The 14150-nt window shown below is 39.0% G+C and overlaps 1 protein-coding gene across 2 annotated transcripts in view; it reads right to left on the bottom strand.

The window, feature by feature from the left end:
* The window catches only part of LOC126175803 (uncharacterized), a 142506-nt gene that overhangs the window by 7365 nt on the left and 120991 nt on the right, over positions 1-14150 (bottom strand). For both annotated transcript variants that reach the window (XM_049922788.1, XM_049922787.1), the window contains 2 exons: positions 11197-11483; positions 3695-3877 (listed from right to left, as the gene is read on the bottom strand). In XM_049922788.1, the coding sequence (XP_049778745.1) occupies positions 3695-3877; positions 11197-11483 (470 nt within the window). The remainder of the gene's footprint in view (positions 1-3694; positions 3878-11196; positions 11484-14150) is intronic.

Here is a 14150-nt window from a genome sequence, read left to right as displayed (position 1 = left end):
TATGTATTAGTTGCTGTTGCTACATATGACTTGCACCCTAGAAGATACTGCAGTCTGTGTTTCATAGTTGCTCAAGCACAGTGCTATGGAAGGATTGGAGGGGGATAATGTTACCAGCTTGGCTGAGAACTAGTGGGATGGCAGGGGGGATTAGTGAGCAGGCATAAATTACATCATGTTGCCAACCATGGGAATATATAATGTGTACTCTGGCCTTTTAGGAACAGCTACCACATTTAAACTGCAGTTTTCCAGAATCCACTTGTGGATGGAATTGAATTGACTTTAAAATTGGACAAATACTGAACTGTAGTATTCATTTCTGCAGGAGACAGTAAAAGTCTAGACAGGGATTAGTGGTGTACTTACATATTTTTTTCTCAATGTTGTCAAAGCTCACTGTGATGTTTGACAGGAACGAAAGAGGGTGTGTCAGCTGTTGGTTCTACACTACCAATGAGAGAGCAGTAGGCAGATGATATGTTTGGAAACTTGTGACAGAGTAACATTCTCAGATCAGTATAGAAGCAAAATCCAATATGTATTTGGATAAAAACATCTGTGTTCTTGGGTCCCACAGCAACAAGCACCTCAGAAATTGCAAAATATTCAGAAGAAACAGCCAAATATTTGTGACAACAAGAACATAAATTTCACAGCTGTGCCATTAGGATGATGATGATGATGATGATGATGATGATGATGATTAAAAATACTCACACCACAGATGAGTTAGTAAGTGAAAAAGTAGCAAAAATGGTCCACAAATTAATGTAAACCTTTTCTTTTTGATTAGTTTATTTCTCCTTGTTTTATCATAATGTAGACAACCAATAAATTACATAAATTTAGAATAAGTATAAAGTTAACTTTTTAGACACATACTTTATGTCAATAAAACAGTTTATAATTTTGATTATCCAGTATATATTATAAATAAATTTTTCTCAAGAATCCTCTAGAGAAAAAACGGGGTTGTCTTATTATAAGGGTCATCTTATATTCAGGTAAATATGGTATTTTCTGAAAATTATTTGGAGCAGCTGGTGAGACATTCCACCTATGAGGAAACCTAGTTGGATGTTCTGGCAATAAGCAGGCCTGAACTTTTTCATTCAGTGATGACAAGGTTATTGTAGCATTAAATGTGAACATTTCAGATTAAGCTTGGCCTTCTTTGTTATAAGGGGAGAAGAAATTCTGAAGTACATGCAGAAACTTCACACAGTCAAAGAACTTTTGTGCTGTTCAAGATGTACAGAGGCACATGCATGGATAGTATCTTTTGGGACTTTTCATGTATACTACTAAAAGAGGCAACAATTATTACGAAATATTCAGCAATGTTGTAGTGGACAATGTTCACGAGATTTGCTAAACTATACAGTCAAAGATTCCCAGACTGTGATAAACTGTGGTCAGCTATGAGTGTTTGAGCACTGCTGTTAAAAGAACAGCACTATGATATGGCAATGAAGGCAAAAGGCCAGTCACAACTTTGCACTGAAATTTATGGAAAGTATATTAAGACATCTCAGCTGCAAAAAGTATAACATGTGAAATACTATTGTAAATTATTTCCAAATATTCCTTGTACACAGGTTGTAGGAATTCTGTGAGTAGGTGCTTCATATAGTACTTTCTTCAATATATTTCCATTTTCTTGCAAATATTCAAAATGTTCACTCCTACATGGCTCCACAATTTTTAAGATTCTCACATTATTTCTCACTACTGAGCTAGAAACTTTGGTTGTAAGGGTTTGTACCTAAGTTTGAGTAGTTTCTGAGGTGGTAACAGAGAAACTTTTTTATTTATATGCTTCTCATAATTTTAATGTCCCGTAACACACAGCCCATGTCCAAGGTCCACATGCAATAACCCCTCACAGACAAAAGGTGGCAACACTAGCAGTGGTGGGCATATAAAATGTGTTGCCTGCAGGGAAGAGGGGCAGGGTTGCAGAAACAGTGCAGTCGTTGTCATTAGAGCAGAGCATGACCATTGGCTTCCAGGCCAAGGGTGGAAGCATTTTCAAAAAGACTGTTGGCATGCTGCTGTGGTTAAAGTATACCATTCATGGCAAAATGGCGCTATTCGAAGTCCGCACAATGTAGTCCACCATGAACCATAGATGACAGGGGTGGCGGCTGCAGAGATGTGTACAGATGAACAGACATGTAACTGTTACGCAACAGACCTCCCAGAAGAACCAAGGGACTACCAACAGTGTCTCCTCAATGACCATTCAACGAATATTGCTGCATATGGGCCTCTGCAGCAGATGCCTGGTTCGCGCACCTATGCTGAATGCGCTTCATCAGCAATGAAAGCTGGCATTTGTATGCCAGTGCTGCAACTGAGTGTCTACTGAGTGGTGACAGGTGACCTTTTCAGGTGACAGACAATGTATGGCATGAAATGTCTGAAAGCAAACATCTTGCAATGATTGCCAGGAGTGTTCAGACCAGAGGACAGAGCATTATGGTCTGGGGATTTTTTTTTTTTTTTTTTTTTTTTTTTTTTTTTTTTTTTTTTTTTTTTTTTTTGCACTGAAAGACACAATAGATCAACAAAGTATGCTTCAATTCTTGGGGACCATGTCCACCCTTACATGCAGTTCGTTTTCCTTCGGCACAATGGCACTTACCTGTGCAGGACAACACAGCTCGCATAGCTCGAAGAGCACCAGGATGAGTTTACACCATACCACCCCCTCCCCTCCCAGATTCAAACCCAATCAACAACCACCACGATTGAACTGTTCATGCTATAGATCCTAAACTGAGAAACCTAGCTCAGTTTGCCACGGCACTGGAGTCAGCATGGGTCCAAACCTTCCAGTACCTCACTCACTACCTTCCTGCACTTCTCACAGTTGTAACCACTGCAAAAGGTGGATATCAATCTTTTGACAAGAGGTCACATTAAAGTAACTGGACCGCATATAATTTACAAGTACTTTGTTTATGCATGTTTATAGTTATAGAGCTAGCAGCATCATTATAAATGTTCTATGGGCCATAGCAAAAACAACATCCAATAGTTCAGTGTGTGAGATTCAATCACTAATTACATGGCTGCCAGTAACTGAAGAAAATCAAGAAAAATAATAAGTACAGTAAAAGAATTGTCAACATGGAGACTTGTCTGAATGCCAGCAAGCTTTAGTGGACATGATTGTTTTGGTGGTGTGTATTTACTTTCAAATTTGAATTAATGGCTCTGCATTTAACTGTTACCTTGGGCTTTCAACAAATACAATAAGTGTTATAACTACAGTTACTTATGGCTCTGCCTTTAATTGCTTCAATGGCTCTCAAACACATACAATAAGTGTTATCATTTCAGCTGCTTATTTCATAACTGAAATTATTCATGGCAGTACAGTTCAACATTATATATTTGTTTTCAAAGTAATTGTGCAGCACACAACACTGTCATAAGCAGCTAAAATGACAAGACAACATTTTTAATCTGCCGCTTGCTGGAGATACATCACCCACAGTTCATTGTACTGTATTCATTACATACAGAGTCTTCCTTAATATGAAAAATTTCTTCAGTTTTTCCATGGATCACTAACACACAGCAAAACACCAAAACTAATAAGCAGATGTCATAACTTCTACAGCATTCACAAATAAACCTGACATACTGTGCATTTCCATAGATTAAAAGCATAAATAATTACCTCTCTTAACCACAGCTCATCAGCTAGTAGCTCATTGAGGATTTCCATACTGTCTTTGCTTGGGTTGGAAGAGCGCTTGTCTGCAACCCTCTTTGCACACTCTACATACATATGGTATTTTTGGTGAGCTACCTTATTATACAGCTCAACACGTGACACACAAACTTTGCAAAGGAGGAAATCCTGTAAAGGCCAAAATTATGTAAATAAATTCTAACACATTTTAGGTTACATTTAATTGATAAATGTAAACCCCATTCTCTGTTGCACAGTTGTCTGAGGGGAGTTAACAGATTTTTCTATAGATTAATTATTGAACTGGCTCCCTAGCCTGATGTTTGGTATTTTCAAAATTCCATATTCCATAAAAATATTATAACAGGATGCTAAAGACATGGAGACTTTTAAAGCAAATAATGTCTTTATTACAAAAAGTCAAGAGCACATATTATGAATCTGCAGCATTAAATACAGACTCCCATACTAATTTTACAATAACAGAAATTCCAGATAAAAACAAATGAGAAAAAACAAAAATGATGAAATACAACCATTCATTGGTAACTGAATGATTCATGGTACACAGAAACACAAAACAGCATAGCGATGGTACTAGATTTCAAGCTACTACCATTTTTGTAGACACACACACACACACACACACACACACACACACACACACACACACACACACACACAGTGATAGTGACACCATATAGCATCCAGCTATGGACAGACTGGTTGTTGGAGTGATTGCTCGTGCTGACTGGATTGAGGGAAGGTGCATAGCAACTGAGAGAGAATAAGATGTAGTGGGTAAGGAGGTGATGGGGAGGTTAATAGAAATTCACAAGACTGAGAGGGAGGGGAGGTTTGTGGAGAAAGGTTTGGTCAGGGAAGACATGATGTGGAAAGTGACAGGAGAGAAAGAGTGAGGATACAGCTATTGCATGGATTGGGAATTTTCATAGATTTATGATAGGCAAAGAGATGTGAGGGGGCATAGCAAGGAATCAAACAGCTATGGGTATTAAATAGTTCTCTAAGGGGACCACACCCTGCCTATCTAACCCATGTTAATTTAGGCAAGTAATTTACCCATTTATGAAAAAAACTATTTGATGCAGGACCTTAATATTTTTACTGTATGTTACATGATGCTAATAGAGTCAACTGTACTAAAATCTACTTTTACCATTTTTGTTTTTAAGAAATACATTCTTAAATTTATTAACAAAAAATATTAAGTTTTTTCTGCAGAAAATATTTTTTTTGTGAACTTCCTACTGGGGGAATATTAATGAATGTAGTACCAGAGGTGGCTTTTTATGTTATGCAGTCTGTGAAAATTTCATTCATTTATCTATGATAGTTTCTCATATAACGGGGCATGTTGTTGGTGTTGTTGTTGTTGTTGTTGTTGTTGTTGTTGTTGTGGTCTTCAGTCCTGAGACTGGTTTGATGCAGCTCTCCATGCTACTCTATCCTGTGCAAGCTTCTTCATCTCCCAGTACCTACTGCAACCTACATCCTCCTGGATCTGCTTGGTGTATTCATCTCTTGGTCTCCCTCTACGATTTTTACCCTCCACGCTGCTCTCCAATACTAAATTGGTGATCCCTTGATGCCTCAGAACATGTCCTACCAACCGATCCCTTCTTCTAGTCAAGTTGTGCCACAAACTTCTCTTCTCCCCAATCCTCTTCAACACCTCCTCATTAGTTATGTGATCTACCCATCTAATCTTCAGCATTCTTTTGTAGCACCACATTTTGAAAGCTTCTATTCTCTTCTTGTCTAAACTATTTATCGTCCATGTTTCACTTCCATACATGGCTACACTCCATACAAATACTTTCAGAAACGACTTCCTGACACTTAAATCTGTACTCGATGTTAACAAATTTCTCTTCTTCAGAAACGCTTTCCTTCCCATTGCCAGTCTACATTTTAAATCCTCTCTACTTCCACCATCATCAGTTATTTTGCTCTCCAAATAGCAAAACTCCTTTACTACTTTAAGTGTCTCATTTCCTAACGTAGTACCCTCAGCATCACCCAACTTAATTCGACTACATTCCATTACCCTCATTTTGCTTTTGTTGATGTTCATCTTATATCCTCCCTTCAAGACACCATCCATTCCATTCATCTGCTCTTCCAAGTCCTTTGCTGTCTCTGACAAAATTACAATGTCATCGGCGAACCTCAAAGTTTTTATTTCTTCTCCATGGATTTTAATACCTACTCCACATTTTTCTTTTGTTTCCTTATCTGCTTGCTCAATATACAGATTGAATAACATCGGGGACAGGCTACAACCCTGTCTCACTCCCTTCCCAACCACTGCTTCCCTTTCATGCCCTTTGCTTCTTATAACTGCCATCTGGTTTCTATACAAATTGTAAATAGCCTTTCGCTCCCTATATTTTACCCCTGCCACGTTCAGAATTTGAAAGAGATTATTCCAGTCAACATTGTCAAAAGCTTTCTCCAAGTCTACAAATGCTATGAATGTAGGTTTGCCTTTCCTTAATCTAGCTTCTAAGATAAGTTGTAGGGTCAGTATTGCCTCATGTGTTCCAATATTTCTACGGAATCCAAACTGATCTTCCCCGAGGTCAGCTTCTACTAGTTTTTCCATTCGTCTGTAAAGAATTAGTGTCAGTATTTTGCAGCCGTGGCTTATTAAACTGATAGTTTGGTAATTTTCACATCTGTCAACACCTGCTTTCTTTGAGATTGGAATTATTATATTCTTCTTGAAGTCTGAGGGTATTTCGCCTGTCTCATACATATTGCTCACCAGATGGTAGAGTTTTGTCAGGACTGGCTCTTCCAAGGCCGTCAGTAGTTCTAATGGAATGTTGTCTACTCCCGTGGCCTTGTTTCGACTCGGGGTCTTTCAGTGCTCTGTCAAACTCTTCACACAGTATCATATCTCCCATTTCATCTTCATCTGCATCCTCTTCCATTTTCCATTTCCATAATATTGCCCTCAAGTACATCGTCCTTGTATAGACCCTTTATATATTCCTTCCACCTTTCTGCTTTCCCTTCTTTGCTTAGAACTGGGTTTCCATCTGAGCTCTTGATGTTCATACAAGTGGTTCTCTTTTCTCCAAAGGTCTCTTTAATTTTCCTGTAGGCAGTATCTATCTTACCCCTAGTGAGATAAGCCTCTACATCCTTACATTTATCCTCTAGCCATCCCTGCTTAGCCATTTTGCACTTCCTGTCAATCTCATTTTTCAGACATTTGTATTCCTTTTTGCCTGCTTCATTTACTGCATTTTTATACTTTCTCCTTTCATCAATTAAATTTAATATTTCTTCAGTTACCCAAGGATTTCTACTAGCCCTAGTCTTTTTACCTACTTGATCCTTTGCTGCCTTCACTACTTCATCCCTCAAAGCTACCCATTCTTCTTCTACTGTATTTCTTTCCCCAATTCCTGCCATTTGTTCCCTTACGCTCTCCCTGAACCTCTGGTTTAGTCAGTTTATCCAGATCCCATCTCCTTAAATTCCCATCTTTTTGCAGTTTCTTCAGTTCATAGCCAACAGATTGCGGTCAGAGTCCACATCTGCCCCTGGAAATGTCTTACAATTTAAAACCTGGTTCCTAAATCTCTGTCTTACCATTATATAATCTATCTGAAATCTGTCAGTATCTCCAGGCTTCTTCCATGTATACAACCTTCTTTTATGATTCTTGAACCAAGTGTTAGCTATGATTAAGTTGTGCTCTGTGCAAAATTCTACCAGGCGGCTTCATCTTTAATTTCTAACCCCCAATCCATATTCACCTACTACATTTCCTTCTCTCCCTTTTCCTACTACCGAATTCCAGTCACCCATGACTATTAAATTTTCGTCTCCCTTCACTATCTGAATAATTTCTTTTATCTCCTCATACATTTCTTCAATTTCTTCATCATCTGCAGAGCTAGTTGGCATATAAACTTGTTCTACTGTAGTAGGCATGGGCTTCGTGTCTATCTTGGCCACAATAATGCGTTCACTATGTTGTTTGTAGTAGCTTACCCACATTCCTATTTTTTTATTCATTATTAAACCTACTCCTGCATTACCCCTATTTGACTTTGTATTTATAACCCTGTATTCGCCTGACCAAAAGTTTTGTTCTTCCTGCCACCAAACTTCACTAATTCCCACTATATCTAACTTTAACCTATCCATTTCCGTTTTTAAATTTTCTAATCTACCTGACCGATTAAGGGATCTGACATTCCACACTCCGATCTGTAGAATGCCAGTTTACTTTCTCCTGATAACGACATCCTCTTGAGTAGTCCCCACCCGGAGATCCGAATGGGGGACTATTTTACCTCCGGAATATTTTACCCAAGAGGATGCCATCATCATTAACCATACAGTAAAGCTGCATGCCCTCGGGAAAAATTACGGCTGTAGTCTCCCCTTGCTTTCAACCGTTCGCAGTACCAGCACAGCAAGGCTGTTTTGGTTAGTGTTACAAGGCCATATCAGTCAATCATCCAGACTGTTGTCCCTGCAACTACTGAAAAGGCTGCTGCCCCTCTTCAGGAACCACACGTTTGTCTGGCCTCTCAACAGATACCCCTCCGTTGTGCTTGCACCTACAGTACGGCTATCTGTATCGCTGAGGCAGGCAAGCCTCCCCACCAACGGCAAGGTCCATGGTTCATTGGGGGGGGGGGGATGTGGCATATGTACTGAGAATTTTAGTTTGCGGGAATTTGACTTTAAAGAAAAACTTTAGAGATTTGTTACTTACAGACTTACAGTTAATTAAAACTGTCCTGCTGCATATGATGGCCCTCCTTTGGCCTCTAGCAGGTCTTCCAGCTTCTTTTTCCCTTCCTGGATGTTTGTCTCGCTTTCTTGGCCATATTAGATGCAGAGCTTTCTGCATCGGCTATTCTCATTTTATTGCAATGTTGCAGCCCAGTGATCATATTTTCACCAGGATTAATTCCCAGCTTTTTCAGTACCCAACATTTTCCAATATTAGCACAACTGAATGTAATAACAGCATCATGAACTTCTAGTTTCATTGTATGCATGCCCACAAACACAGTTTTAGGAAGGCGGTTCCAAATTATGCTGTTGAAACATTCATTTGAGTTCTGTGTCTGGCCATGCAGACATTTCCTTAGGAGGTCAGGATTAGCCAAGTCTCTGAAAATAGGTTTAATTGCTATAATAACAGCAGCAGGAAGAGACTGCTGGTGAGCATAAGATTCTCCAGTTGCCTGGGCCCTATTGTATTTGCACCACGAATTTTCTCCTGATGGACACAATCCATATCATGGCTTATCATCAGTAGAGGACTTATGGAAGAATATGGCCCAAACATCTCTCTTCATTGCCTCCAGATTTCCTTTATTTCTCCTAATTGCCTGCCCATAGTATACCTGCAAGTTTTCTATTTCAGTTTTAGTTAACCGACCCTGTCTGGTCAACAATTTTCCATCTTCTAATTTTTTTCCTTTCATATCAACAGTTAAGTTTTCTCAGCCTTGTTCCCAAACGTTTTTGAACATGGCCTACGCATTCTATTTTGCTAATAATGGCATCTCCATATAGCTTAGAGTTCACCACATTGTCGTATGCCTTACAGTCACCATCGCCCAAATATTTGGTGTACCATATGCCTCTTTTTAGACGTTATCTCCTAATCTAACACTTCACTGGTGTCTACACTCGTGGCAGTCAATACTCCATTCAGAGAAGTATGTCCTCTTTTTCTGCCAACTTCCATCAAGTGCAACTGCAATATCCGAACATCTATCATTTTCTTCCATTGCTTCCCTAGCAGCAAGTTTCCTGCTTTCCTCACTGACCTCACATACAGCTTTCTCTAATATTGCAGTCAGTTTTTCAAATTTATTTGGTGGTTGATGTAAGTTCATCACTGAACAAAATGTTTTCCCTGCAGCCATGACATTGCCAGTGGATCGTAAGGCATAAACTGATCTAGTATTGATTTCATAGGGGCCACTTGCATCAGGTTTTGAAGAACTCATAAATGAAATCACACCTGAGCATTTAGTACAAATTAAATCCAAAGCAACTGCTAGGCCTTTTCTCCCACTGGCACTCACTAATTTTCACGCACTGTGACTCACCACTGTCTATATTGTACTACAAATTTAGAAATTACATCTGATAATATTCTCAAATTATAATAATGTTACTGCACCCTTTGTCACTTACAGTAAATTTGTTGTAACTCTCTTGAAATGGCGACAGCTTCTTTGATGATGCACTTGTTGAAGAATTACAATTAGAAACATTGTTGCCAGGCGACATAACCTCTTGTACAGAAAGCTTTCTAAACTTGTTTCCTCTAAATTGCCGTTTCTTGAAAATGCCTTTACGTTTTGTTATCTTCAATAAATACACCAAAACACACGTAAATAAGCACTGCAAACGTAAGTATAACAACTACTCGCAATCATATTTGAACGAAACTAACCGTGTGTTTGAAAGTGTGTTGTTTCCAAACAGCAGAAACAAAAGGATACCGACCGTTGCATTCCAAGGACAGCCAACACACTCAGCAGTAAAAAAAAGTCCCTAATGTGCAATACAGGGGATATAAAGACCTGAAATATATGCAGAGAAGTGGGCATGGCACATAAACACACGTGGTAGGAAAATGCTCTTTAAATGCTTGAAATTTTTTTTTTTTTCAGCAAAATCCTTTTCAGAGTACTTAAATAAAACCTTAATCTATTGAAATACGATGAAAACCGAAAATTGATTTTTTTTCGACCTGAACCACGGTGTGGTCCCCTTAAGTCACTGGTGGTGTGTTGTTAGCATGTTAAGCAACTGAACTGTCAATTTTTCCATTAGCCAGTTTTGCAGTGCCCATTAAAGTGAGTAGGCAGCTGGTTAGTTCTCCTCTTCATATAGAATGATGCACAGTAATTGCAGCACAGTTTGTATACAATGTGGTTACTATACACAAAGCCCTGCCTTTAATGAGACAGGAACTGCTGATTGTGTTGGGAACTGGTGTATGGTATACTTTAGGTCTGTGCCTGAGTCAGCAACAGTGAAATAAATTACTAGGAGCAGAGAAAGCATTGGGATGGATTAAGATATTGTGTATGTTTGATGGATAATGTAGTACTTTGGTTGATGATGAGAGGGATTTTGGGTACAGTACTCCTCATCTCAGGGCACTATAACACATAGCTGCAGCTTCAGCGATGCAACTGACTGTATTTTTTCAAGAGTTGGATGGTACTGGATCAAAATAGGAGTGCTGATCAGTGACTGGTTCACAGTGGTGACAGGTTTGTTGGTGTTAGAAGAACAGATAATACAGGAAATCTGTTTCTGGACTATATGTGCAGGATGCTGCATATTTTTAAAGGCACTGATACTGACATCAGCATATTTGGCTAATCCTGCACTCCACTGCATACGAAGCACCAATGGGCACCAAGGCTGTAACATAGAAGTTTTACACCATATCTCCTTACCTTCTGTGATGCCAACTTGGGGTCTGGAGGACAGCCCTCAAGAGTTGTTCTGTCATATGGCTGGCCATACATTTGAACACGGGCTGTGGCACTACTGTGTTCACAGGCAATGCAGGGCATTGCACCTTCCCCATCACCATCTGTTGGCTCATCAATTACATTGAAACATGGCCAAGTTCCAACACTAGTTCTTAGAGTGTTTGGCCACTTGGCAATCCTTAAAAGATGTTCCATTCTCTCTTCTGTTACTTCATCAACTGTCTTTAAGTTTGTTAAAAAGTAATCATCTACAGAGAGACAGAAGAAAATGACTTTTTTCCTCAAGTTTCTTGTATACAATTCAACAATGCACTGTTGCTCAACAAAATTGGAACCAATTATTAATTAACCAATAAGTACAAAAAGCTACATCAACTAGAGAATTGTAATATGGAAACATATAAATACATTTCTTGCCAACATTACACTCACTAGTTATAATAATATTGCTATATCCTTGGAGATTGACAGAGACACAGAATAGAAGCCCTTGGAAACTGCAAACTATGAATATCGTAGCCAATGGGGCTGACAGTGGTGTGTCAAGTGGGCCACACCTCTTGCAACATTCAGTAGCAGTATTGATTTAGATTTATGTGAGAGAGTCATTTAGATGAGAACTCTTCATATGAAATATTTTATCTTTCCTCCATGGATTCATCTTTTAAATTTCTATCTACCAGCCATTTGTGATCCTACACAAGGTGTCTCTGAATTCTTTTAATCTTTCCTTCCAGGGCAAATTTTGTAACAGAGAGAAATTGTGTGACATTTAGAAGTAGTTAAATCAGTTCCTGCTATTGTGAAACTTACTGGCACATTAAAACTGTGTGCCGGACCACGACTCGAACTCGGGGCCTTTGCCTTTCGCGGACGAGTGCTCTACCATCTGAGCTACCCAAGCACAATTCATGACCCGTCCTCACAGCTTCAATTCTTCAGTACCTCGTCTCCTCCCTTCCACACCTCACAGAAGCTCTTCTGCGAACCTCGCAGAACTAGCACTCCTGAAAAAAAGGAAGAGCTTCTGTGAAGTTTGGAAAGTAGGAGATGAGGTACTGGCAGAATTGAAGCTGTGAGGACGGGTCGTGAGTCGTGCTTGGGTAGCTCAGATGGTAGAGCACTTGCCTGCGAAAGGCAAAGGTCCTGAGTTGGAGTCTCAGTCTAGCACACAGTTTTAATGTGCCAGGGAGTTTCATATCAGTGCACACTCCGCTGCAGAGTGAAAATCTCATTCTAGTTCCTGTTGTTGTTAAATATATAATTCACAATCCTCACTGTCTCTGAATCACAATGAAACAGGAAATGTATGTAAGTATTCTAATCCATCTTCTGTTTGCTATGAATCTGTTATCTAAATTTTTTTGTTACACAACCACAACATTGTGTAACTGATATACAGTGAGAATACTGCATTTTCCATAACAGAATGCAGCACAAATACTGGTCTTCTTGCACTGCAAGTAACTTTCATATCATTAAACAATGGAATCTCCAGGTTGGAATATCAACAACATAAAGAAAAGATAGATTGCTACTTACCATAAAGATGACACGCTTAGTTGCAGACAAGTGCACTTAAAAGAATTCTGCTCCAAGCAGCCAGAGATGACGGTTATACGTGTAAGGTGTGCTTGCTTGTGTGAATGAACGTGTGTCTTTTTCTGATGAAGGCTGCGGCCAGAAGCTTGTTTGTAAGTGTCTTTTAATTTTTCCTGTCTGCAACTTAATGTGTATCGTTATGGTAAGTAGCAACTTATCTTTTCCTTACATTGTTTTATATCATTATTGTATTTCATATAATACATCTATAGACATTGTGGTTAATTAAGTTAACTATAAGCAGTGCAAGTCACAGCTTAACTCTTGGCCACCACAGATCCTGCTGATGCTTGCGACTATGAAGAGTTGCGTATAACTCTCTTTCCTCATGACAATGATGATGATAGTGTAACCAATGAAACATATAGTGAATGAAGTAGACTTAGTCACTGACACAGAATTACATAGCTTTTATTTCAAAAAGGTTCTAATTTTAAGTTTTTTCTGTCTTTTTCGTGCCTGTTTTCACCAAAAAGTGCACAACTGACCATACGAATCTCTAGCCTGCAACAAGGGCTAAGGTAATTGCAGCTAAGAGCATCAGAGAACTGACAAAGTCTCTGGTTTAGGCCCTTCATCACACTCTACATTAGAGAATCCTGAATGTTTTACAAACATACTGCAGATCAACGGACATTATGAGGCATCATGAGTGAAGTTATAGCTGGATCACAATAACAATGTGGTTGACCGATAGTTGCTTATACATTCCAATAACAACCAATTACATAATGAGTTAGGTCACACCTTCTTTTCTATTCATCATTCATATCACTTTCCTACCTAAGGTATCAGTTATGAGAGTCAGCTGTGGCGAATAGTAGTTAGTAATGTGACAGCTTGGGGTCATTTTCATTGCATGCTTTGTTTTTCTAAGAAGCATTTTCATTTTATACAACAGAATGTTCGAGAGTGCACAGAAAATTGTTATGATCCCGCAAAATGATCTCAGTACTGCACTTTAGCTAGGAATAATTAGCTATGGACCCAGGGTGAACGCTCACAGCTGTTGCTGTCACAGCCATACAAAGTGACAACCTACCTCCATAACTGGAAGATGAGGCCAGTCATCTGAGCTGACTGACGAGACCTTCAGTAACCACAAAATGTGTGCAAATGGAAGATATGGACTTACCAACAAGTGTAACTTTATCCATGTCCAGAGAAGGCACCTGCAGCAGGTTGTGACATGCAGTGCTTATAATTAACTTAATTAACCACAGCATCTATAAATGTGGCACAGCAAATAGTTTAAAGATATAAAAGTTACTCGCAGTGCAAGAAGAATAGTATTAGAGCTATATTCTTATGTG

Source organism: Schistocerca cancellata, chromosome 3, assembly GCF_023864275.1.
Source record: "Schistocerca cancellata isolate TAMUIC-IGC-003103 chromosome 3, iqSchCanc2.1, whole genome shotgun sequence".
Classification (NCBI taxonomy): domain Eukaryota; kingdom Metazoa; phylum Arthropoda; class Insecta; order Orthoptera; family Acrididae; genus Schistocerca; species Schistocerca cancellata.
This window is presented reverse-complemented; position numbering and strand designations above follow the sequence as displayed.